The sequence below is a fragment of the Ictalurus punctatus genome, chromosome 17 (assembly GCF_001660625.3).
Source record: "Ictalurus punctatus breed USDA103 chromosome 17, Coco_2.0, whole genome shotgun sequence".
NCBI classification, from domain to species: Eukaryota; Metazoa; Chordata; class Actinopteri; order Siluriformes; family Ictaluridae; genus Ictalurus; species Ictalurus punctatus.
This window is the reverse complement of record NC_030432.2, coordinates 3693653-3721300: the sequence shown is the minus strand read 5'-3', so window position 1 is coordinate 3721300 and position 27648 is coordinate 3693653. Positions and strand designations below refer to the sequence as shown.

The 27648-nt window shown below is 39.5% G+C and overlaps 2 protein-coding genes across 2 annotated transcripts in view; both read left to right on the top strand.

Annotated features, from left to right (window-relative positions):
• col4a3 (collagen, type IV, alpha 3) overlaps positions 1–20762 on the top strand; it is a 43800-nt gene extending 23038 nt beyond the window's left edge. Inside the window, exons 23-52 of the mRNA XM_017490515.3 lie at positions 421–516; positions 816–886; positions 978–1163; positions 1375–1543; positions 1922–2014; positions 2217–2321; positions 2480–2574; positions 3085–3235; positions 3879–3992; positions 4128–4295; positions 4436–4525; positions 4673–4807; positions 5719–5817; positions 8221–8310; positions 8448–8587; positions 9608–9734; positions 9853–9933; positions 10355–10456; positions 10962–11009; positions 11623–11808; positions 11936–12066; positions 12342–12414; positions 13397–13468; positions 13555–13680; positions 14073–14171; positions 14697–14909; positions 15616–15793; positions 17218–17332; positions 18006–18178; positions 18388–20762. Coding sequence (XP_017346004.1) covers positions 421–516; positions 816–886; positions 978–1163; positions 1375–1543; positions 1922–2014; positions 2217–2321; positions 2480–2574; positions 3085–3235; positions 3879–3992; positions 4128–4295; positions 4436–4525; positions 4673–4807; positions 5719–5817; positions 8221–8310; positions 8448–8587; positions 9608–9734; positions 9853–9933; positions 10355–10456; positions 10962–11009; positions 11623–11808; positions 11936–12066; positions 12342–12414; positions 13397–13468; positions 13555–13680; positions 14073–14171; positions 14697–14909; positions 15616–15793; positions 17218–17332; positions 18006–18178; positions 18388–18484 — 3623 coding nt within the window. The 3' untranslated portion in view covers positions 18485–20762. The remainder of the gene's footprint in view (positions 1–420; positions 517–815; positions 887–977; positions 1164–1374; positions 1544–1921; positions 2015–2216; positions 2322–2479; positions 2575–3084; positions 3236–3878; positions 3993–4127; positions 4296–4435; positions 4526–4672; positions 4808–5718; positions 5818–8220; positions 8311–8447; positions 8588–9607; positions 9735–9852; positions 9934–10354; positions 10457–10961; positions 11010–11622; positions 11809–11935; positions 12067–12341; positions 12415–13396; positions 13469–13554; positions 13681–14072; positions 14172–14696; positions 14910–15615; positions 15794–17217; positions 17333–18005; positions 18179–18387) is intronic.
• Positions 20763–23054: 2292 nt separating this feature from the next.
• Positions 23055–24812, top strand: sst1.2 (somatostatin 1, tandem duplicate 2). Its single transcript, XM_017490520.3, has 2 exons — positions 23055–23280; positions 24393–24812. Exons 1-2 carry the CDS (start codon positions 23134–23136, stop codon positions 24600–24602), a joined length of 357 nt encoding a protein of 118 aa, XP_017346009.1. The 5' UTR covers positions 23055–23133; the 3' UTR covers positions 24603–24812.
• Positions 24813–27648: the final 2836 nt, after the last annotated feature.

The window sequence follows — 27648 nt, the reverse complement described above, 5'->3', positions numbered from 1 at the left end:
TTAATAATGTGTGGTGGCACAATGTGTACCTTGCCATAGGTAATGATGGACCCCATGATAGCATTAGCAAGCACTATCAAACACACTGGTCCAAAACCTCCTAAATGTATTTAGTTGGTTTGAGATCTGGTCATTACCTATAGCTTTGGTGGCGATGTACTGTGATCTGCTCAGATTCTCAATCAATTCATGCATACCTGTCAAACCTCTGGAGATCATTGCAGAACTTCATGGTCGTGACTTGGATTTCACCAAAGGTTACCCTCTAAAACATTGGAAACAAAATCTCCCAAAGGTGTTCCATAGGGTTGAGATATATAATAAAATTACAATACATGTATTTCATCAGAACATTTTTACATAACTTTGGAAGGCAATATCCCATAACTTGGCTAAGCCTCTGATATGCTTTATTTACAGGTGAGAAAGGAGACCTCTGCAGACTGTGCCCTTATTCAGGCCCTACACGTGCACATTCAGGGCCACCTGGTATACGTGGTCCAACTGGAAAGCCAGGTAGATATAGAATTAATAAGTGAGCGAGTGAGAATGAAACGCTTATCCAATGTACACAGTAGCCAGAAAGAACCAGATAAAGGGAATGTATGCTACAGTCGTTTTGTTTTCTTGTACTGTAATTTTCTGGATTTATATAATAACAATAATAATAAAATAATAATAATAATAATAATAATAATAATAATAATAATAATAATAATAATAATAGAGAAGAATAAATGAAAGACTAGAGAAGATAGATCTTATCATGTGTAGGTATTTTTCATGGATGATGTACTTCCATTGCCTATGTGCAGGTGCTAATGGAATATCTGGCAACAAAGGATCAATGGGTATTAAAGGGCAGGAAGGTGCACCTGGCAATCCGGTAGTCTATAAGCAATTTATGCATTTTTGAGCATAACCAATGCTTAGTACTCAAGCAAATTGTTTATTAACATAAATATTCTAAAATACAGGGTTTGGTTGGTGCTCCGGGCATTCAAGGGAAACAGGGACCAAAAGGAGACCCTGGCTTTGTAGGACCTGGGGCTATTGGGGACCAAGGTGATCCAGGATCTCAGGGGCTCCCAGGGAAGAGTGGACAGAATGGGATACCGGGAAGACCAGGATTTCAAGGCCCAAGGGGAGACAAGGGAAATCCGGTTAGTGCGGATGTGTCTCAGATGTCTACAGAACATAAATTTAAATAGAGGTTGTAGTACATACTTTAATTTGGATGTTTTGGAATACTGTACTTTCAAGTATAATTTCAAGCTTATGGTAGACTAGAAAATATTCAATAGTGTCTTCATAGAGAATCAACGGCAAATGGTTGATTGTATTTATTTGTCTCTTTGTTTCATTTTCCTTCAGGGTCCTTTTGGGGCTAAAGGCAATAAGGGCGAGTCTGGATCAAAGGGATTACCAGGATTCCTTGGTGAAATGGGAGTCCAGGGCTGCCCTGGGGTTGGAGCAACAGGGGAAGCTGGTGACAAGGGCAGCTTTGGTGTACGTGGCCTGCCAGGGGATCCTGGAGATCCAGGTATGAGGGGGATTTGTGAAAAGCCTGTGTGTAAAAGGACTGGGATCCGGGTGGTTAGTTATGAAGATTCCAGGACCAAGAAAGGCAACCTTAATTAACATAAGCATATATATGGTGCTCATGCAGAACTGTGTGATATATTTCCTGCTTTCATTCATTAATTCATCATTTGTAGCTGCTACTAATTTTGACTAGTAGAAGCAATAAATCTGTCAGAAAATATTGTGCAAACTGCAGTAGGGACAGAATTTGACAAGAGGGTCTGTGGCAGTGAGTGACCCTCATACAGTTTGGTGTAATTTCATTTGTTTTATATGTTTTATTGTTTAGTTAATGGTCATAAAAGAAGTGAAAGTGCATTTTGGATGTATGTAACAGGTGAGAAAGGTGACCCTGGTTTGGTGATCATAACACCTGGAGATCCAGGGAAGTGTGGAACAAAGGGTCTTAAAGGTCCACCTGGGGAACCAGGTAAGTTAAAGGTGTGACTGTTTTGTGCGTGGAAAGCTGGGATGGGCATGGATGAAAGGAATATGGTCAAGTGCTGTATATATTTTAAGACATTGTGTTAATTATCTTTCTGTAGCATGTCTGGCTTTTACCCCAGCCCTTCTCACATCATCTTTCCATTTTTCTCTCTCACTCTGTGTATATTTGAATATGGTTGATTTAGGGTGTCTTGGACCCAAAGGGTTATGTGGGCAACCAGGACCTTGTGGTATAAAAGGCGAAAATGGATTGTCACAACCGGGTTTACAAGGACCACCTGGTTGTAAAGGTTAGGGTGTGTGTGTGTGTGTGTGTGTGTGTGTGTGTGTGGGTGTGTGTGTATGTATGTGTGGGTGTGTGGGTGTGTCGGCGCATACCTGTAATACACTTGTGATTAGAAATGTGTTTCATAACTAATAAACATACCTCTGTCTCAAACTGTTTCAGGTGAAAAAGGCATTCAAGGTCATCAAGGTCCACCTGGCATTGGAGAACCTGGTTGTCCAGGACCCACAGGACAATGTGGAATACCAGGGTTAAAGGTTAGAATGATGACAGCATACATTATTTACATAGAACAAGGGATTAGCAAATATTCAGATTACAGCTGAAGAATCAAGCAAGAAGCAAGGTGGTGTGGTGGGTAGCACTGCCTCCTCACAGCTACAGAGTCTCCAGGTTCTCCAATCCTCACCTTGGATTGTTGTCTATGTGGAAATCCTCCATATTCTTAATTTTCATCCCATATCCCAAAAGCATTTTGATAGATAGATTGGCTAGACTAAATTGCCCCCAGGGGGTGGGGGTGAACTGTGATGGTGAACTCAATGTTCCTGGGATTGGTTCACTTGGATAAAATGGTTACAGAAGATGAATGAATGATTCTAAATGATCTATTTTGATATTGTAATACATAAAAACAATAAAAATCACTTGAAATGCTTGATCTTATGAAGCATTTAAAGTTTGGGATGTACTCTCCTGCATACGTGCACAGTGTATTCTGATTCTGACACTAACAGGTCAGTTGTCTCTCCATTTGCTTGTATAAGGGCAATAGTGGTTATGGAAATCCAGGGCCCACTGGCAGGCGAGGGCCTCCAGGGGAGGATGGGACAATTGGGCCTATTGGTGAATCGGGTTGTAATGGAATCGCTGGAGTTTTTGGACAGGCAGGGAGAGCTGGGTGCCCAGGGCCTAGGGGTAAGTGCAAATCACACGCACATACACAGACTCCTTATTTGGAATATTAGATACTTGTGATAGATGAGTTTCTTTTGAGATGAGTTTGTGGGGTTTTTGGTAATTGTAGGGCATTTTGGAACTGATGTGCTCAAGAGTTTTTCTGAGCAACTAGACAGCTAAATCGTTGAACTGTGGCTGATTTTTTAAATTTTTTTTTTTTTACGGGTTTATCGGGTCTGCATCCAGACTGCAGTTTGCCAATGGACAATTTGACAAGCTGATGTTTTTGACAGAAAATGCTACAGCTCCATATCAACAGCAAGCCATTAATCAAAATGTGAAGACTGGGACCACTTTGTTTTCACTTTGGACCACAGACAAACCGTGGTCATGGCTCCTGAGTTGTGCACCAAGATAGTGTTGCTGCATCACCTGGAGATTTGATCATATGGTGTTGTGAGTGCAGGAATAGTTAAGTGGGCAGATACCCCTGTCTTCCAAGTGTGTTCAGCTTCTATGTAGCATAGCATAAGCATGTAGTCTGCTTGCGACTAACTTCAGGGAGGTCTGACTTCATTTTTGATCCATTGAGTATGTGTTGGAGTGCAAAAACAAACCACATGTGAAAATTATTCATTTGCCCTTCTATTGGCAACATCAGGTGACACAGGATATGATGGACCTCCAGGGGTGACTGGTCCAGCAGGAGTCTGTACTTCTGGGTGGCCAGGTGCAACAGGAGTCCAAGGTCAGAAAGGAATGCCTGGAAGTACAGGTGAGATATTTTACAGGAGGAACTTTCATCAACTCAGTTTGAGTATCTGAATGAGTAATTATACCTCACAATTGTGAGTATATGGCACTGGTAAAGAATATCTGTATGGTATATGTAAAAAATTGTTCTGTTCAGGATGTCGGGGTCAGACAGGTATGCAGGGTGAGTCCGGATATCAGGGGCAAGGTTTACCTGGTTCTGCTGGGACATTTGGGGCACCTGGTTTAAATGGACAATCTGGTCCACCTGGTCTAGCCGGAACAAAGGGTTTGAAGGGGAATAATGGCATGCCTGGTTGCACAGGTACTCAATAAACACGTACAACACACACATTCTACCTGGTCACAAAATAATAATAATAAGCTCACATTAACGTTTATGTGGCATGATGATGACATATTTATGGTTAGTTCTGATTTTGATATACGAGTCTGTGCATTCAGGCCCACGGGGGAACGACGGGCCTGCCGGCGAACCTGGATGTCCTGGACCTTCTGGAAGCCCTGGATGTCCTGGACCACCTGGGTCTAAAGGTAAAGCACCGAAACACACACACACATTGTGATGATATTCATGATATCATGACAATGCTTATAATCATGAACATTTATATTTACACAAGAATAAAAGTACAAAAGGCGAGTGAAATTCTTAAAAATTGTTATGACACCTCTGCTTAGGTATGGCTGGCAGTGATGGCCTACCAGGTTGCAGAGGTCCACGAGGCCAGAAAGGGAATCGGGGGGATCCAGGTCCTAAAGGAGAACCGCAAACTGTCTACAATCCTGGCGACCCAGGAGACCCCGGATGCATAGGTGACTATAATAGTCCCCTAAAGCAGAATTTTCTAACCCTGGTATTGGAGTACCTCCGAGTGTAAACTAGGGAACACTTTCATTTCTTCATGATCCCAAAACTGGTTTGCTTTATATGTACTCTTCCATGTTCTGTAAAGTTGTCTTTACTCTGTATGATGTTTGGCCTGATTTTGCTGATGTAAACCAAAAACCATATTGTAAAAAAATTTCTTTGGTCATGATTTGAGAATGGCTTTATCGTTCTCAGGGTAATTGCGACCATAGATGGTCGATAACAGAGTTATCAGTAGGAGGGCAGCATGGCATTACACAAAATTCAAAGACAGCAGTAAATACAGTAGTGGCAATAGAAAAACTTAAATGAAACTTGTGGGATCTTTTACAAGCTGACCTGTGCACATTCATTAATATAATGTTACCAGCCTACATGCTTGGCCCTTTGTATTGTACAGTCAGTTGTAAAGCTACCATGCATGTGCATGGGTAGCAAAAAAAATGTCATATACTTATCACCTCAAGCTAACTTTGAAGAATGGACAGTCCATGACGTCCTTCGAACAGGCCTTCGCTTTTTAAAACATTTTATTGAGGCATGATATTGCTGCGATTATTAAGTGGGCATGTTTCTGTTTATCTGACTCCATTTTCTGGACAAGCCCAGATCACGCTGATAGGTCATGTAAAAAGAATGTAGACATTTTCTTTACTTGCAGGTCTACCATTAGAGGAAATTCAACATACAGACTATATACAGTAATATGAAAAGTAATCATCTTAAAAGACAGCTGACATTATACAGTCTAAATAATTTTATCATGCAAAACATTCACAGATACTCACTTCCGATGTTTTCCAGGGAAGAAAATACTGAAAAATAGATCTTCAGCCTTCTTTTTGGTCACTTTTAGGTCCTTCTGGTCTGACTGGGCTTAAAGGGGACAGTGGAATCAAGGGCCCAACTGGCAGATGTGGGCAACATGGATCACAAGGCAGCCCTGGTGCACCGGGTAAAATGTTTAAAAAGCAATCAAATGAGAGACTTAAGACCACTGACTGTCTCTGACTCTCAGCCTGGTGTTTGCTTGTTCCCTTTCTCACTCTTTCTTCATGTATTCTTGCTCCAGTGCCTATCTGGTTTTTATTTTCCGAGCTTTATTACTTTTTCAGTGTCTCGTGACTTGCTTAATCATTTCACTTGCTCTTTCTCACCCAATGTTTTAACACATTGCGGCATTCCCAAATGGAAGGAAACGTTAATCAATCAAAGTTTAGTAAATCCAACTATGCCACCCTGGGGGAGAACCAGGGAAAATAAAAGGCACACAGATAAGTTTTACCAATCGAAGGCAAAGAACATGAGAGTGAGATATTAGTATCAATACAAAAGTTACATTTTATTATAACACATAAGCATCTTTAAAACTTACCATATAAATATAAATTCACTCTCCCATGAAGCACAATAAGAATTTTAAAATTAGCACTGCTCCAGACCCAGGCTTGGCAGCAACAAGGCAGGCCAGCTGCTGCTCTGGAGGTCATCCATACACACCTTAATTCACACCAAATTATCAAACACTACCTACACCTTAAAGAAGTTGTTGTGTCGTCACACTGAGCACTCTGTGAAGCACACACCACCGAATGAAGGCAGCTAGCCTCCCCTGTCCCACACCAAGACTCTCTGGCTCCTGGAGAGAATGAAAACACAAATTAACCCAGAATAACACAAAAACACTAAACAGTGAGCAAACAAAGAAAGAAAAATATTACAGCTACCGTGGTGTGGTGGCTGGAGCACTCAGGCCCACTGACACCACCACATGCAATAGAGGCAGTTAAACAGTGCCTGAATAGAACTGGAATTATTGTTAACAATAAATAAAATGAGAAGTATAACCACTATAGAATGGAAATAATATCAACAACATACACTCCATCAATAATAAGGTGATGGTGTGAGAAAACAAACCTGAAAGAACAGGTTCAAGGCTGGGAAATGCACTAATTTAACAATTAGCCTCTCACACCACAGGTGGTCACAAAACAAAATACATCCTAAAATACATCCAAAACCAAAAATCATGAAAAACTGGCACCATAACAAGGAAAAATAACAGAACGAAAGAAAAGAAAGAAAAAACAAGGAAAAAATACACAAACTTACACGAGAAAGAAAGTAAAGCTGATGTACAACACAGTGGAGGCGAGGCCCGTAAATAGACAGCCCAAGCATGCATCTGAACAACACAGCAAAAGCAATGCCAGTAAGCGAACCAGCCAAGCAAAATGCCCAACTCCCCACACTTACCTTAACACAAAGACCGGGGTGTCAAACTAAATCTACCAAGTCCCAAAGTGAAAACGGGAGAGGAGTACTTACCATTGGGTTGAACAAACACCAGACGCAAAGTTGTATGATTACTCACAGGTACCGCGGCTACCGGTTAATGTTGTCATCACTGATTGCGACCTCCGGCGCCAACTCAACACAACTCACATGCCACCAGCTCCTCTCTAAGACTATATATAAACATATTAGCCTTGAGAAGTTCACCTCATTACACCGTGAACAAAGCCTCAACGTACCTGAACGGAAATCACCAAGAGACATATGCACCTGCCAGAAAAAGGGTCCTTAAATAATAGGGTAGCTCCCACCTCATTGGTCTCATTGGCCGAAGCCATACCCCGAACAAGTCCAATAGAATAGTTAAATCACAACAATATTACAATTTTGTATGGGTGTTATGATACATCATGACAGGGTGTGTCACAAGGCAAAAAAAAGGTATGATGTGCATCCTGGGCATGTGCGATTAATGTCATGCAAATCAGAATTCTGTTAATTAAGCAATGCAGTTGTACTGTTTGAACACCAGAGTTTGCTGGTCACATGATCATGTTCTTTCTGATAACTCCAGATTTCGACAAATAAGACGCTTTATACGTTATATGGTTTCACAGCCACATAATTCCAGTTAGAAAAAGCTTCCAGACAACACCAGAGGCCACGGAAAACAGGCATTTTAGCCGACTTTGGAGCTTTATTTTTGCTATGTTAATATTATCATTTTCCCTGAGTCAACTCTTAAGATGAATTTTGAATTTGATGTATTTTTAAGCTATGGTGAAAAATGCGAGTACATTTTGTTTACAATATTAAACCTCTATTTTTAGAAATTTCTAATTAATTTAGTTTTATACAGAGAGAAATGCACATTGCTTTTCATTGTTTATGATTCACTTTTCAGTAATCATTTTTCTTAAAACATTTTCTTAAAAATTTTAGTTTTTTTGAATATATTCTGAGAATCGAATCGAGCCAAATCGTGAAGCCAGTATTGTGAATTGAATCGGATCATGACCGGAATGTATCGTTTCATCCTACAATTTTGCTTTCTTCTCAGGTCCTCCTGGAGAACGAGGCCTGGATGGCTTACCAGGTGAGCCTGGTGTCGATGGCTGTGTTGGAGAAGTTGGACTTTCGGGTTCCCCAGGTAACAAACACACACACACACATATGCACTTGTAATCAGTAGTTCTTAAGCTCTTGTGCTTGCCTACTCTCAAATCAAAGCAGGACACAAATCCCTTCATCTCCAATATCAGTTTCTTTTTTCCTTCTTGTATACAGGTCCCAAAGGTGCCAAGGGGACACCTGGTCAAAATGGAACACCAGGAGACCCTGGTACTCCAGGCGTAAATGGCCCAAAAGGGGACAAAGGTGAACCAAGTTCTCCTGGACCAGGAGAGCAAGGATACCCTGGAGAGAAGGTGCACTTGCCATTTCTTATAGTCGAATCCAGAATTATTTTTACTCTTTGAGAGAACAGACAAAAAATTATTGCATCGAATTAACATCGGAGGATTAAATACATTAATCAGAGACCTTGCTTAGCTTGAGGATTTGCATAGGATTTGCAAAAAGGCACGTTCCAATTTCCACTTAAGTAAAATGAGCAGCGTTTAAATATCAATATAATATCCATGTCACCGCAATAAATTACGTTCGTAAACGTGCATAGTTCCGTTTAATGGGTTTAACATAAACCTGCCATTGCAACTGTTTATAAATTTGACTTCATTGGAAATTATATTATATAATAATATAATATATAATAATATATAATAATAATAATAATAATAATAATACATTTAAATCAGATAAATACGTTAATCCATGAATTATTATTGCCGGTGTAATATGTTACTGTTTCTGTAGTAACAGCTTATTTACAGGACAACAATTTACAGGAATTTTGATGGCAGACACTCAACATAACACTCCGCTCCACATAATCTAAGGCCAATAATCACTAGATTTATTATTTTAAAAAAAGATTTGTTATTTCACAAAGAAAAACTTAGACAGGAGACATTTAACATACGGAAGGAGTCTCCGGTGTCAGCACTTTCTAACAGTCGGTAAGTTTTATGTCACAGGAGAGAAACTAAAGGTACATCAGGCCACATCACACCACCATGTTAATGGTTTATTTCTCTATTATAGCGTTTTATTTTTTGCTAAATATACTGTAGTGACTTGGTGTAAAATTTTGAAAAGGCATTAAAATTGGTAAAGAAATGCATTCTGACTCGCTTGTGACCCAAGTTCTAGGACGTGGGATTTGAGAGCCATGATGTTAGGCTTACTTGAAATAAATAAATAAATAAATAACCACTGACGTATTCCCACCTCAGCTTTTGATGTGAAAGAGACAAGTACTGTATATACAATTATAATTAAATCCTCATTATATCTGAGACATCTAACACATTCTCTTTCTCTGTCAGGGTGAGCCAGGCATACAAGGCCTTAATGGAAAGAAAGGAGAAAGAGGATGCATTGGCCCTGTTGGTATTCCAGGATCAGAAGGGATTCGCGGCGTGGTTGGCGAGACAGGACTACCAGGACAACCAGGCACTTTTTCTTCTAGATATCTTTCTTCTAATACAATATTAGTTCGTTTTTTTAATCGTTGTGTTTTTTGGCCATTCAAAACATTGAACATGGTATTAATAGGATCTCTTTCTTTCAGGATCCCCAGGATTTCCTGGAGAAAAAGGTTTAGATGGACAGCCAGGCCCCCTAGGTCGTCCGGGACCAGTAGGCCCACCAGGTTCTCCCTTCAGTTAACATGTTTAATGTTTTTCATGCACTTCTGTAAGTGTTTTGTAGATGTTTAAATCAGAGGTCATTATTTTCTACAAACGTTGTGCAGTACATCACATGCTTTTATAATGAATACTGATATTGTGTAACAAACATGAGTACGAAGTTAAACAGGGATTACTTATTGAGAATTATGAAAGTTTTATAATGGATTATTTAAGGTTGATTAAATTGCTAACTTACAAAAACTACTGGCTGTACATTGAATATTTGTGATTTGGAAATGTATTCACCACAATACATTACTAGTCTCGGTAAGCATACGCTTCTGTTCAAAATATTCCATCCAGACTTTTGACTAGTAATGTAGAGGTTAGTAGGTTCAGCAAGTTAGTCTCATTTTCTAGTTCTTGTTCTTTGTATCTCAGGTTGTTCTGGGTCACCGGGCGATCCGGGTCCTCAAGGTCTTAAAGGAAACCAGGGCAGTGACGGCATTCCCGGATTAGCTGGAGAAAAAGGGAATGCAGGAGGTAAAAAGACGTATACGGAGGATCATTGAAACGATCATTTCATCTTGATAAACAATGACAAACAACGCTTCAGTCCACACTTCGATTAACAAGCTACGGATTATATTTCAGGGATCAGTGCTTGTTTAAAAGAATACATTTGTGTGTGATATTACACCATTACAAAACACACTTATGACAATGTCCTGGCAGATGTCGCTCGTCTGAAATGATTGACTCTGGAAGTGAGAGTGCGCAGCATGGAAGCTCATGTCCATCCATCACCAGATTCCTCATTATAGATCAAATCATATAATCAATCATCTAGTTTTTCTTTTTTCGGACATTTAACTACTTTCCTTACCGTCTGTGTCACATCTTTTTTCCTTTCCCCTGACTAGCTGAAATCCCCACAGCGGCAAATGTATTATCCAACTAGTCTATGCAACACCTAGTGTGCATATGTACATACAGTATATATTGTATGTGCAACTATTATACTGAATATTAATTTCTTTTTATATAGCTCCTGGATATGGACCTCCAGGGCCAGCTGGTGTCAGAGGTAAACCAGGTGAGTGTCCATTACAAATAGAGCTTACTAACTAGCACAACATATGGAACCAGATGTGTGGTTTTTAACACAAATGTTGGATGATTATGATTATGTGTTCACAATACTTTTAATAAAAATGCATGATTCCATGTAGGTGAGTTTGTTATACGTGCAGATGGTGTTCAACAATGTTCTGAACTGCATGACATACTTGAAACAACGAAGGATAATAAATAGGCAAACTAATTAAGGGCTGAACACAGAACAGGTGAACACAATGGAGCAGTCAGACAATGCCAGGACATGGACAGGGCAGGAACAAAACCAAAACGACGGCACATGTCAAAACATAAACAAAGCACATGGAGAAGTGTGAACAATAGCAAGCTGGGCTCGCTGGTCTGGGAAACATAAATGACATGTGTTCTATGTATATAAATTATTATAATAGGTAGCTAAATTCACACATAAGTTATGTCTAGATACGTAGCCAGTTTTTCGGTTCACAGGGAATCCACAGGGTACTTCATCACTAAATGACACTTGGTGCAGTGTGAAACTTTAATTATTACTTTTACTTCATTTATTGAGAGATTCAATTAATAACTGTCATTTCGTTTGTCATTTTTAGGTTGTAAAGGGGAACCAGGAGCCATGGGGGAAACTGGGCCTCCAGGAAAATGTGGTGCAGTAGGAGACCCAGGGCCCTGTGGTGAACCAGGGCCGCCAGGACCCCTTGGGAATCCTGGTGCGCAGGGTTTGTGCGTGGATGGCCCCAAGGGAGAGCGAGGACCTCCTGGACAACCAGGATCACAAGGTTAAACTTTTTATATGAAACAATTGCACTTTATAATTTGACAGACTACTTAAAGTACTAGTTGCTGTGGTTTTATGAATGACTTCTGAAATGTCTCGATGTAGCTTTACCACACTGCTTTTTGTAGGGCCCAGAGGGATATGTGGTCCCCCAGGACAACCTGGTCTAGGCTTTAAGGGAGATAAGGGCAACACTGGGACTTCTGGACCACGTGGAGTGTGTGGTTGCCCAGGAGACACTGGTCCACAAGGGATTCCAGTAAGTAAGATGATCTAACTGCACTGCACAGTGTTGAGAGTGTTGCAAAATATAATGAAGTGCCACTCAGTTTGAACCTAAAGGCATTAATTAACACCCTGAAGAAATAATATTTATTAATACTGCTAAAGTTACATTAAGAATTGGTTGATGAGCTTTCATGGCTGATGAGAGAAGATCATAAATAGTGTAATACTCCGATTAAAAAAATTGCACTTGTCAGTTTTCAGAAACCAAGGCCAAGGTAGAAATAACAAGTAACATGTTGTTTACAGGGTTATGCTGGGAGCGATGGTTACCCTGGTCCCAAAGGAGAAACAGGACAAAAGGGTGACACTGGATCTCGAGGTACTGTAAGAAGTAGAAGTGCTTCAGTAAATCCATGAAAAATAAAATGATGATAATAACAAATAACAAATTAAGACCCATTAGCTCAACAGTTAGGCTTCTGAAGTCTGGGTAAACTTCTGGTTAAATCCCGGCGCTGTCTTTTAAATTGTCTAAAATGTCTGCCAAAAGAATGAAGACAAATATATACAGAAGCCATTTACTGACCTGGTCAGGTATAAGAGATTATAAGATCTACATTTCCTTTGGAACTGGCTGAGGTTCCCATTTCCTTGGTGAGTACCTCATACGGCCTTACATGTGCTGACCGAGCTACATAAAAGTTCACAGCTACACCACACTTGTTCCTTTTCCCCTTCTCGTCTTGTCCAGGAAGTGGATTCGAGATGCTACGTATATCCATTTGTCCTTGGATCTTGCTAATTTTGTTATCGTTAGCTCTGCACTGTGCAGGGTTAGGGTTAGGGTTATATATAGGTTTAGTGTATGTTGACATGCGCCTCGGGTGTTATTTAGTCCTTCTAACGTCTATTGCCTTATTACTATTCTTACCAAGGTTGAATGTCTCTTTAGAACAGACATGTGGCCTATTGTTTGTGTCCATGTGCATGTGTATGAATGCTGCCAATGATGTGTAATAGTTTGCACCGCACGTCATGTGTGGTCTGATCACGAAGCCCGACACCGAAAGGCTGGAAAACTCCAGCTACGAGACTTTTTAGCATCTGAAAATATATCGATGTTCGGGGTGTAACGTAATGCCGCTGTGTGTGTTTTGTCTTGTCTCGTCGTGAAACTTTGTGATAAGCTTTAAGCTTTTCCATCCATTATGCATGTCATATGTATTACGAGTGCCCAAACTGTGCGCGTCACCTTTGAGACCCTGCAATGCCGTGATGTGTGCATATTCATTTATCATCACACCCATCTTAAAAATGCATGCACCTGAATAAGCCTCCTGCTGCCCTGTGACTGCCCGTAGGTCAAAGAGGAAGGGATGGCTCACATGGCCAACCAGGAAATCAAGGAGAAAAAGGGCCAAAAGGACCACCAGGTGAGAGTTTGTGCCAGTTGTTATTTTTACTCAAAAAGGTAAAAGGAGAAATATAAAAGGTTTACTGATAATATTGAGCAATTTAGGTGTACCAGGGGCGGATGATTACTACAGAATCATGCATATTCCCGGAGACCGTGGTCTGCCTGGACCTCCAGGAAAGACTGGACCTCCTGGAGTAACCGGTTCACCAGGACTTAAAGGGGCAATAGGTAAACATACACACCTGAATGCTTTGATGTGTACAGTGTTTAGTCTATTTCAGTCAAATGCTGGTGGGTTCTCTGCTTCTTCAACTGGTCTGAGAGCATCTAATTTGAAATAGGTTGATCTTTTAAATTACTGATCCTAAATCAATTGACTGCAGAATGGGAACCAAACATGCTACCTTTTTTTTCCCCCACCCGTCGCTGTATTTCCCAGCAGTAAATGAAAGAGCTTTACACCGATTCAGATTCTGAAAATGCGCACTTGTACATGTCCTTCGCAAGTAATAATGACAGCTACTGTACAGCTTTACTCAAGGTCAAACAATACTAAAGAATCATGATCTATACATGAAACATCATACTCGTGATACTTTTCTCTCATTAAATCCTACAAGGAGCCCCTGGCCCTAAAGGACTTCCTGGCCAAGATGGGTTCCCTGGTCTTCAAGGTTTACGTGGACAGAAAGGGAGCAGAGGATTAGCAGGGTTGCCAGGTATGTGTGTGTCTATTATTGTATAGGGATTTATTTATTTCTAATCAGAAGTTTTACTCACACGCAAAGATAATGCTGTAAAACAAAGGCGCGTTCTAAAATAATGAAGTTTCTACATTTAAATGAGATGTTTACTGAGCATCTTGGAGACACTGCTGCAGATCTTTTACAGACTTTGGCTGTCTCACTCGCTTCTTTTCTTTTTAAACACGTTATGTTTTTTTTTTTTTCTCTGAAAAGTGTTCTGATAGGTAAAATGTTACTGATATACTTTGCTGGTAAAGTAGTGTGTATGGAAATATCAAATGTTTTTGACTCAACAATGCAGAAGATATAGTAATAGAAATTCCTATAGGGTGCCTAAGACTATACGCCTTTCTAGAAGTCTTGAACTTGAATCTATTTCTTGACTATTACCTGAAAATATTCAAACTTAAAGTGCAGTGCTCCAGTGTGTAAGGTGCTTGAGTGTTTACTGTGTACTGTAAAGTGTTTGTGTCTGTTAATGCGTTTGGGATTTTTCAGGAGATTTGGGTTTTACTGGTGAAGATGGTCAGAAGGGTTCCAGGGGTCTACCGGGACCCTGCTTGACCAACAGTGCCCGAGATAGCTTCCTGTTCACCAAGCACAGTCAGACACAAGACATCCCTTATTGCCCTAGTGGATCCAGTAAAGTCTACTCTGGGTACTCACTCCTTTTTATCAACGCCAACAAACGGGGACACGGCCAAGATCTTGGTATGGTATATACACACATACACATCAAGTTATCTGAAAATAACTACACTTAGTCTGCACATTGAATATGACTGCATATGGTTTGTTTGTTTTTTTTGTATTCTTTTCTTTCTTTCTTTTTTAAAGAGGGGAGCACCAAAACATTTACACAATACAATAATTGGAGAACAGAAATCACTAACACAGCTGGTGTGGATTGAAACCCTGATTAAACGGAAGCATAATTGCCGTGGTGTGATGGATAAAAACAAAAGCAAAACGAATAAAAACCCCAGAAAAAAAACCCCCCCAGAGAGATGCTTTAGGAGCGCATCTGGTCTGAATTGGCCTGTAGACATCGTTGGACATTTTTTCATTCACTTTATTCATTCGTGTCGATGTTAAAACATGCCAGGTGCAACTTTATTCTTTTTGGGCTGGTTGATTCGTAGTGATTATATGCATTATCTATGTGTATATATATTTATAAAGTATAGCTTTTAATTAAAGCTGACCTATTCGAGTCCTGACAGGAATAAATCTCTAGCTTTGAATAGAATTCAGTTGTTTACCTCACTGTGGCTTTAGACAGCTCTCCTTTCGTTCTTGTGTCGGATATAAAATGCAGGCGATACACACATCTTTATCATTTGTGCTTGTTTGTGTATGTGTACGTGTATGCGTATATACTATACTGTATGTACATTTATGTGTGTGTGAAACCAAGGCACTATGGGGAGCTGTCTACAGATGTTCTCCACCATGCCATTCCTTTTCTGTAATAGCGATAATGTCTGTCGCTATGCCTCCCGAAACGACTACTCCTATTGGCTGTCCACTGGCACACCCATGCCCAGTGACCTGCCCTCAATCTCAGGTGATACCCTGGCGCAGTATGTTAGCAGGTACGCTCAGAACACACACAGTATCTGACAAACAGTCATTTATACTGTAAAGACAGATGACTTACTCATTCGAAAGACTTCCAGTCCCCAGCTTCCGTAAGTGTGCACACCCTTTCATAATTGGGAATGCGACAGTCTACTGAATCAACCAATCACATTCAAACTCATGTTAAATACTAATTAGTATACACCTGAACATCAATTAAAGAAACTCATTAACCCCAAGTAAAGTCCAGCTGTTCCTATATGATTCTCCTGACATCTTCTTGGTAACACCCAACTGGACCCATGGGCCACAAAAAGTTTACAAAGCAGGTACAGGATCTAGTTGTTGAAAAATATCAAGCAGGAGAGGGTTAGAAAAAATTTTTCCAAGGCATTGGATACACCATGGAACACTGTAAAGACAATAATCAACAAGTGGAGAAAATATGGCACAACAGTGACACTACTGAGAACAGGATGTCCCTCTAAAATTGATGAGAAGGTCAAGGAGGATGCCGAGAGGCCTACAGCAACATTAAAACAATTGCAGCAATTTCTGGCAGGGATTGGTTGCTCCCTACATACCAAAAGGCCATAATACAAAAAGATATGTTTGGCACACACACAAAAAAAAAACAGCACATCATCAAAAGAACATCACCCCCACGGTGAAGCATGGTGGTGGCAGCATCGCACTTTGGGGCTGTTTTTCTTCAGCTGGAACTGCGGCTTTAATCAGAGTGGAGGGAATAACGAATAGCTCCTAATACCAGTCAATTTTGGCGCAAAACCTTAAGACTTCTGCTAAAACGCTTAAGACGAAGAGGAATTACACCTTTCAGCATGACAACGACGCAAAGCAAACCTCCAGATCTACAAAGGAACGGCTTCACCAAAACAAGTCCAAGGTGTTGGAATGGCCCAGCCAGAGTCCAGACCTAAATCCAATCAGAAGTCTGTGTGGTGACCTGAAGAGGGCTGTGTACAGGAGATACCCAGCCAATCTGACTGAGTTAGAATGCTTTTGCATAAGTCAAGACGCTCCAAACTGGCAGACTCGTACCCAAAAAGACTGAATGCTGTGATAAAATCTAAAGTTGCTTCAACTAAGTATTAGTTTAGGGGTGTGCACACTTACGCAAGCAGGTTACTGAACATTTTTTATTTCAAAATGTTCCCCCTAAAATAATCCTATTGATTTTTACTTTAATTTATAGGTTAAAATTTCACAATAAAGGTAGAAAAGGCTCTGACATGATTTGTCTTTATCTATCCTGCCATTCTAACAGGGGTGTGTAGACTTTTATCTCCACTGTATATGCACACAGATATGAATGCTTGGCTGTGACTGAAATAAAGGAATAATACTATTCTATTAATGCTATCCGGTTGTTAATTTCTCTCTCTCTTTCTCTCTCTCTCTCTCTCTCTCTTTCCAGGTGCTCAGTATGTGACGCTCCAGGTAATGTGATAGCGTTTCACAGCCAGAACAATACAGTCCCATCATGCCCCATTGGATGGCGGTCTCTGTGGCAAGGCTACTCTTATGTCATGGTAACAAACACAAATCATTACTGAAAGAAGTCTACCTTATTACATAAAGAGATATTTGAGCAATTTTGTAGAATTTCTTGTGAATAGTCATGCAAGAAATTAGAAAACCGCTTTAAATTTGCCACTCGACCTAATATATCCTATTACTTCATGAGTTTGAACAGTTTCCAATTGATTTATTTGATTGATTTTAGAGCAAAGTGTTAGACAGCACTCTGTACCATCATAATCAAAACATCAACTGAGGGAATATACAATATTTCGGAAAAACAGTTTTAACCACTCAAGTATAATTCCATACTTGTTGAGAAGCTTGTTGAGAAGATGCAACGCTATCAGAACTTAAAGTTACAGCTTTGTCTCAGACTGTTATAAAGCATCGACACTGGAGACTCCATCTAGAAATGCTCATGCCATTGTCTCTTCGTAGAACATTTCACTAAAATCGGTGATTACACACGTTTTTAAAGCATACACGTAACTACTAGAGCGTACTGGAACTAGCACATTAACAAAACACAAACCTCTGGTTTGCAGCTGCAATGGAGTCAGAGCTGCTGTCATAGAAAATGAATCAACCTTCTGACCAATCAGGATCGAGCGTTCAACAGCGGTGTGGTGATATAAGTGTGTGTGTATTCAGTATGTTGCTCGTTTACTTGTGTCTCAATAGCAATCAGGTGTGGGTTCCGAGGGCTCGGGTCAGCCCCTGTCGTCTCCTGGATCCTGTCTGGAGAATTTCCAGAGGATTCCCTTTATCGAGTGTCTTGGCCGTGGTACTTGTAACTACTACTCAGATGCCTACAGCTACTGGCTGGCCGCTCTGGATCCTAGCCAGATGTTCAGGTATTTCTCCCAGATGTCGACTTTGAGACTAGGTTATATTTGTGAAGGTGGAGATTAAAAAGAAGAGACGTCTACCTGAAACAGAAATGACTTTTTAAGAAGGTTTAATCAAATTTTCAAAAATGTTGATCTTAGTGACATTATATACTGTATAAGTTAGCATTTTCTCAGACACATACCTGATGTGTGTTTGTGTTTTTGTTTCACAGTAAACCATCCCCGCGGATAGTAAAAGAGGACTACCCGAGCATCATCAGTCGCTGTCAGGTGTGCATGAAGGAGCCGTCTTGTAATCAGTCATCCTGAGCGTCAGAGAACTTTTATTCAGCCGGCGTTGAGACGGAACGTTTTTGTCCTTGAACTTTGACTTTTCCCACTCTAAATCCTATTTCTGAGGTCTTCAAGAAGGTTCTTGAAGGATGGAAAACAAAAGTAGTAACTAATGGACTAAATTACAGAATGTTTCGGGAACTTTTGAACTAATAACCCATATGTGCTATGCTTTCTAACTTAGTGCTGATGTAAACGTGGCACGTGGGGATGTTGTTCTCTAGAACTAAGTGCAACAGTAATGACTACGAACAACACCCTTCAAACAACACCCAGGGGACCACCCGATGAAAGGACACAAATTCGTAGACACAACGAAAAGCCAGAGACGCATGTTCCCAATAAACACAAATGCCTTTTAATTTTTCAACGAGCAACCGGAACTCGCTCAGCAAGACTAGCCCTGTGTTTGTAGTAGGGGTGTATGGTATACCGGTACTACGGTAGCATCTCGATACCAAAGCTTCAAAATACCGCTGATGCCACTGTTTTTTTAAACGGTAGTATCGTTAATACGGTAGCACCGTAAGTAATGTTGTACGTGCTGCAGTTTTGCTAAAATGACACATCTCACAGATTGTGCAGAATACACAAAGGTTAGTGACTCTTCATTTAGCCTAAATTCTTTACCTTTATCAAGCGAGCTAACGTTATGCTAACCGCCGTGTCTAAATAATAAAATTAGCCGTGTTTGCTACCAAGCGAGCTAACGTTATGCTAACCGCTGTGTCTAAATAATAAAATTAGCCGTGTTTGCTACCAGGCGACCTAACGTAATGCTAACCGCTCTGTCTAAATAATAAAATTAACTGTGTTTGCTACCAAGTAAGCTAACGTTATGCTAACCACTGTGCCTAAATGAAAAAGATTAGTCGTGTTTGCTACCAAGCAAGCTAATGTTATGCTAACCACTGTGTCTAAATAAAAAAATTTGCCGTGTTACCTACCAAGTGAGCTAACGTTACGCTAACCGCTGTGTGTAAATAATTAAATTAGCCGTGTCTGCTAGAAAGCGAGCTAACGTTATGCTAACCGCTGTGTGTAAATAATAAAATTAACTGTGTTTGCTACCAAACGAGCTAACGTTATGCCAACCGCTCTGTGTAAATAATTAAATTAGCCGTGTCTGCTAGAAAGCGAGCTAACGTTCCCGATTTTATGATTTATTTTTTTGGAGGTCATTTCCGAACTTAAACTCTGAGGACAATTTCCATTTGCATTGTTCTTGAGTTTTTCCCAGTAGCCAGTTATTTATTCTCATTTAATAACGTATTCAGAGGAAAATCTGGTTTGTCTGTTTTCATTTATATCGATGTACTTCTGTAAATTTGCTTCTTTTTGTAGACTTGAATTTATGAATTAACACAATATCGTGTGGTATCGTGATACTTCAGCTGGTATAGTTTCATAAGATATGTTTATGGTCATTTGTAGCGACAGTAAAATAAAGTTTACAAAGTTTACGTCCTCCTTTCAGGCTCCACTCGCATGTTAAATACGTTTTGTATTAAGAATTGTATTTCTGATGTGTTCCGTTATTGTGGCGCTCAGAATTACATTGCAAAATAAATCTTGGACGCTACTGAGGATCACATGTTAACGATAAATATTACTCTGCAAGTCCTTCAGGGTGGATTTAACCTGTAAGTTAAGATATGATGTGAGCTTACGTTTTTGTTTACTTGGCAAAGAAAGACTAAAGCGATAAAGATATTTGTAGCTGCTTTACGTGTGTATTGTAGCAGAGCGTCTTTTTAAACCAATAAATCGGCACGTTTATATTGAATTTAACTCTTTAATATTTAATCCAAAAATTAGGTTTGCCACTGGCCGGTAATGCGATCCTTTAGCTTCTGAACGTTTACTGTGTTCACTGCTTGCTTCTAGTAACTATACAGTAGCTACTGAGTTTATAAAGACATTACATGCTTTTACAAAGCCTTGAACGTTGTAAAGTATATGATTGTACAGGTTTCAGGATTTATGGTTCGTGTTTAATTTATGACAAGTTTTGTATATCAAATGTCATAGCTTTGGAAATGGGCATATGTTAAAAACCCATATTACTGTCCAAACTTACATTTTACACTCTTACTTTATTTTTTCCAGCATCTTCAGCACTCTGTGAGGTGTTTTGTAGCACTGAAATTCTTATTTACTTTTTATCCATGTGACCACAAGGTGACAGTACAGAGCTACTTGAACAACAGACTATCACAGGTATGCGGAAATAAAAACGAAATACTTTTATTAAGCCATGGTCCTGAATGAATTGAATTTTTAATGCTATGTGTAGCAGGTGGATTACATGATGTCTGTTTCCTAAAAATATAACAGCAAAGAATTTAACGGCTTTGCTTTCATGATTATCGGACGGAAAATCGGACATTTAACTTACGGAGATGTAACACTTACAGTAAATTAGGGCTGCATTATTCTGACTTAAATCCTAATATCTGAGTTTCTCAAATAAGATTCTTTGACACACTAATGTTGTTCAGCAGAATGTGTGTTTATATTGTAACACTGTCCTACATTGTAAAACAAGCCTTATTATGCGTGCTATTATAAACTTTGAAATAAATGCACAATTCTTTTTTAATAACATCTAAATTAAATGATATTTAAACAGTATTGCAAAAAAAAACAACTTCACAGCTATTTTGGAGTGGGTCATGAGCAGGAATAGTGGCACTCTGACCAAGGTGCATTGGACAATTAGATTTTTAATACAATTTATATAATACGAAGTAGTAGCGTAGACCCGACCACTCTGTGTTTTAGTACACAGAATAAAACTTAACACATTATAAGAATATTAGAATAACATACAGTACACTGTCCACTAGAAATTTTAGTTTATTTGTATTTGGTAAATCAGTCTTTGGTCCTTGATTCACACATGGGCTATGAAACAAGAAGGACAAAGAAACAATGCAGTGGTAGAATTAGCAAAAATTTACAAAAAGTGCAGAAAAATATACTGTTATTGTTGTAGTTTATGAAATGAAAGTAAAATATCAAATAAATGAAACAACTGCAACCTGCGAAAATTCAACCTAAATTGGAACTCAACGTACTATATTAAAAAAAATAAAATATAAAGAAATATATCTTCTTTATCTGTCTATCTATCTATCTATCTATCTATCTATCTATATTTTTATATATATATATATATATATATATATATATATAATCATTTTAATTTCCTACGTGCAGATTATAATAATAATAATAATAATAATAATTATTATTATTATTATTATTATTATTATCATTATTATTATTATTATCATTATTATTATTATTATTATGTAGCATGTACACTGACAGGCTGCACACAGGTAGCTAGTATTTCTTGTTTCTTTTCTAAATGTGCACTATGTAAACGAAAAGAAAAAAAAAAAGTCAAAGTCAAATCTCTGGTGTAAGAGCTACTTAATAATTAGTAAAGGAGTTTCCAAACTAGTGGGCGTGACCATGACGTTGCTCGATTTCATCATAAGAAACGCTTTATTTCAATTCATTTTGTAAATATCAGTCCATGAATACGGGTGCTGTGCGCTCGGATTGAAACAAGCAGGAAATGAAATGCGCGCCCTTTCAAAAACACCTCCTGACTGTTTGTAAAGCTGTGTCAAGAAATAAAAAATTTTTTAAATTATAATAATAATAATAATAAAAGAGATATACTGTGTAAAAGTAATATTCCTGATGTCCTTAGTGGATCCTGTACGGTTCTGTTTTCCTGGTTTCTTACAAGATTGTCCCTACAAGACGCTTAAGATGTACTGAAGGATTTGTTTATTTCAGAATGTCTGTTCATTCACTGTTCATTTTGTCTCTACACACATCATTATTTCTCTTTGGCTGGAGCCCAGAATGTGTTCTTACTCTCTATAAAGTGCAAAACGTTCAGCACCAGGAATATTGTACGTCTAGTTTTAGCGCATTAGGACAAATCAGAGGTCAGAGGGAACATTTTTCCAAATTCCTGTTCCTCACTGCACTCCAATCTTCAGGCTCGGTGTCAATCTACGCACCATCTGTACGAACTAAGCTTTATCAATAAAAAATTTGACTGATGATATATAAATAAGACTCGATAGAGGCAGAATACTGGAACATTCCAGTCAGCCAAGCAGCAAGAGTTACGTATCCTTTTGTTAGATTATTATTCAACATACAGGGAAAAAAATGCCAAGAGGCTTTCAGTAAGAATCTATTATGGATGAGTTTGTGAGGCTTTTATCGTTAATTAGACCACCGTGCGCATGCTGGCGAGACAAAGGCAGACCCGGCAACATTTCTCGGTTGTATTTGCGGTAGATTAGCCGAGAGGACCCGAGTCCATTCGCGCAAATTGTTTTATTGTCCTCGTCGGTGTAAAGTCAATACTCTTTCACTCACGTAATCTTAACAAAAGCGTGCATCATTGCCGCGAACAAAGAAAATCGGCGACGTTTTACGACATCGCATTCCGGCTTCGCCCGGCAACCAGGCAGCTGCCAGTCATCCGATGAGTTTAAAAAGAGTGCCGCGGAGTCCCAAGCTACCAGAACCCAACCTTCAGAGCTCTTTACCGCACCAGAAGCCTAACTAAAACAACAACTGAGACGAAGATGAGGACGTGTGTGTTGCAGTGTTGCCTGACCCTGCTCGGTTTGTCTCTGGTGCTGTGCAGTAACGGCGTCTCTTCTCAGCCGGACCTGGATCTGCGACACCGCAGACTTCTGCAAAGAGTTCAGGCCCTTGGCGTGGCTGCACAGGTTAGACTGCATGAACACTGGCGCACACAAAAAACACCATTACATGCAAATATACGCTTGCTATTTCTTGTTGTGATAGGATGCCGAGGCCCAGCCTTATATTTATTACTAATCACGTATTACATGCGTATATCGTAGCTAAAATAATAGAGTGTGATAAGAAGTAACTTTATACTTGGGCATTTATATAGCACTTTGAACAATAGACATTGTCGCAAAAGAACTTCTGAGATGATTTAGAGCCGGATCGAGAAATGCAGAGGCAACAGCAGCAAGGAAAAACTCCTTGAGAAGAAATGAGGAAGAAACCTTAAGAGGAACGGAAATCAAAAGCGAATGTTCTGGGTGACGCAGCATAGTTTGATTATAAAAGGATGATGAGTACGAGATGATGAAAATGAGACTCCTGGGATGAGCACAAGAAAAGTCTTGCTGATTACAGCAGCAGTTCTTAGGACAAATCTATAGTATCTGAGGGAGTTTTCACTGAAACAAAGGTCAGACTTCGGAACACTTGGGGTTTTTTTGGGAAGTGCATATGGTATATCTTTAGGGACGAGTCACAAGTACAGAAGCTCCAAGCAGACGAATCAGGCAGATTCCGAGCACGTAGATTGGGAGAACAGATTATCCTATAGTGGTTTTAAATGGTGTAGACTATGATCAGAGTGCAAACAAGAACTCTGGGAGGTCTGGCGTATCTTATAGCTAGATCATTTCCGAATCCCAATCGTTTCCTAACCCAAATATTTCCCTTGATTTTACGTTCTCATGAGAACTCGGGCTTTACGGGATAAATTGAGGTGCCAATCATTTCCTTCCTGAGTATTAGATTAGCAGGAATACCCATGGGAATGAAAACTGCAACGAAATACATTTGCTGTCAATCATTTCAGCCTGGGAAAGGTCTGATCGTGACAAGCACAGCTGAGACGTTAGTCATCTTCAACTTGCCTTCTCAGTCTACTTGGGCATGTGTTCCTGAAATACTCATTTTCAAATGAAGGGAGAAAAAAAATCCTGTCTTTCTGGGATAGTCACTCTTTCCCCAAATCTCTAACTAACCTCTATCTTCAAACTCTCCGCCTTCTCTATCCTGTCTTGCCTTTCAGGAGTGGACTAAGAATGATCTGAAGGCCATTCTAGCCCAGCTCACCATGCCCGAGTCAGAGTTTCAGGAGAACGATGTTTCTACTCTGGGGACGAAACAAGATCTCACAGTGGAATTAGAGCGATCAGCAGAAGATCCCAACACCCTTCCACCTCGAGAGCGAAAAGCAGGCTGCAAGAACTTCTACTGGAAAGGATTCACTTCCTGCTGAAGTGCTGCCTCTCTTGTCACATGACCCAACACTGGCCACTCCAGGGTCACTGCTGCTGAATGGCCCCGCCTTCACCTGTGACCCACCAGTGAGGTCGAATCAGTAGCTGATTTCTATCAATTAATCATATCAATCAGATAAAGTTGTAACTATGTAATTTATATAAATAATAATAATAATAATAATAATAAAGACTAACGCTTTATTTGATTTAAATTGTGTGTATGTGTGTAAATGTGAAACGTGATACAATATGTAGCAAACTCAGTCAGCACAGAGAGCAAAGACACAGAGATGACACAGAGGTGCCAACACTTATTATTTTTAACCCATTGCTAAGGCAACATGCTAGTTTTTTAGCCAATTGACCTGAAGGGAACTTCGTGATAAGCCTCGCTTTCGTGAAAATAGAAATCATGTGGATGGGACTGTGGTCTCTTTGGTTGGTAAAAAAAAAATAAAGAAATAAAAAATAGAGACACTGCTAATTATTAAGTAGATCCACTTTGAACACTGGTATCACTTCAATTTCTTACTGTTTCTTGATGCACATTTGAAAGTTAAAAAAAAAAACTCTCTCATCCACCAACATAGGCTAGGGTTTCTGGATTTTTTTCCCCATCTACCAGCTAGATTTTTCTTGCTAGCAATGGCACCTTTATGTTTTAGTGGACACTTTGCTTTAAAACACTTATTCCAATATAAGATGGATTTTTGAGCTGTAACTCATGTGAAATATGGGTAGTCCTGTGACATAGCATGAGCAGCAGTTTGAAAAGACATGTTGACTGGATTCATGTGTCTTGGAGACAGCTAGCCTTCACCCTCCGTGGTTGTTAGCAGCCATGTAGCGAGTCGTGGAGAGCTAGCTAGTGAGTTGGAATTGCCAATTTACCAAATTGGGAGAAAACACCACCAACAACAACAACAACAACAAAACAGGATTCCAGCACGTGCGCTGCTTGGACCCGTTAAAAAGTACGAAAACAAAATGGGGATGAAATGGGCAAAATACCAATCTGAACATTTCTGCGTACTAATTTGTGGATAAAATAGAAATGTGTCGCGGTCTTTACCTCATTAAATGGCAGTCTTTTCACACTGAACTATTTCATCCCAAGCTGGGCTTTAAGAGCACCAGGATCATAACAACATATAAGTACAAGTGGGTGTGTTTGTGTGTACGTGTGGTGATTACAGCCACTTTTAATATACGATTAGTGAAAATTGTTGGACATGAGAGACTTATCTCATCCCATGCCTTAAAAAAAGGACTCGCAAGATGGAAAAATCAAGAGTCAGAGACGGAGGACAGTCACCATTAATAGTCATCCATAGCAACGTCTCGTCGGGGTAATGGACCCTGAGAACCGAGCACGGGCGAGGTGTGTGGACACACACATCAGTCTGATGTATTTTTCATTAGTGCGTTATTAGTTGTGAAAGCTGTGCCAGGCTTCGGTGCGCCATCTCCAGAGGCTCACGCGGAGACGTGGAAAAGCCTGTTAGTCAGCAGTAATTGTTATTTAATTATGCTCCTGAAAGCAGCGCAAATATTTAAGCTCATCTGGGCTGTTTGATTAACAAGCTTGAGAAGAGACTTTGTCAGGCATTAAAAATCACTTTCCACTGGGTTGTTTACAAAGCCAAGGTTTTTATCGTTCTATATGTGTGTATGTGTGTGTGTGTGTGTGTGTGTGTAGGTTAAACAATCCAGCAGTGGCATAACGGATCTGAACTAGTACATCAAAACTTCTAGACAGACTAAAAAGACAGACTAACATGACGGAATAGATACACCAGTTACCTTTTTTTTTAACGCCTAACTATTAGTGATTGTTTGTCTAAACAATCTGACTTAGTTGCTATGTTGTTGTTGTTTTTTTTCCCCACGCAGTTACCTCTATTGACTCGTTGACATTGGACAGATGAGACACTCTGGATTTGGATGTTACATGGGAAGAACCATCGTATTCTTCTCTGATCATGTGTCTTTAAACTTTTTTTTATTATTATTTTTCATTGTTGACAAGTCATAGCTTCATACTTCATAGTGTAAATAAAGTAATAATTTCACTTTCTGACCTAATGTCTCTTAGCCCTGACAGAAAGCGTGACCACATACTGGGGAAAAAAATATTCCAATTTTAATGAGAAAAAAAAAAAATCAATATTCTGCAAATATTATAGGAAGAAAGGAGTCAAATGGAGAAATATAAATGGCTATATTGGATATATTTGCTTGAGAAGACAATCTCAAAATCTCTCTTCTAATGTCTAATCTTAACACTTCCGTATTTCTACACTAACATTTCCCCGCGTCGAATACAGAACTCATTAATGCTCTCTCGGACCTAATGAGCACCGCAGCCTATCTCTCCTGTCCACGCTGTCTCTGCAGTAAAATCTCACTGACAGTTATGTCTGGATATATGTGCCTGTGTGTGTGTGTGTGTGTGTGTGTGTGTGTGGAAAAAAAAAAACCTTATTACCTCCATGACTGCCCCATCACCGTGCGTTATGGTTAAGAGGGGAAAATATCTACGTGGATGCCACAAAGGCACATTCTTTGACGTCTATTTCATATGATAATGCGCAGCTTTCGGGACTTCATTGTGAAGAAACGGTGTCTGTTAGGTCTCATTGTTTAAAAATGTTCGCCTGTGTCCGTCTGCTCAGATGGAGATAAGCCCTTACTGTCCTCCAGCTGTTGAGCCGTCAATCAAACAGCCTGCCGGTATGCTAATACTGATGCCGTAGTGATGAGTCATAGTTCCAGAATAATAAACTGATGGTTAAAAGGCATATTTCTTCCGAAACGTCACTAAAATTGGTGATATTGTAAATAATAATAAGAAGAAGAATAATAAGAATAATTTTAAAAATACCTATATGAGGTACGACCCCAATTCCAAAAAAGACTGTGGAAAACGAAATAAAAACAGAATGCAATGATTTGCAAATCTCGTAAACTCGTATGTTATTCACAATAGAACATAGAAAACATATCAAATGTTTAAACTGAGGAAATGTACCATTTTAAGAA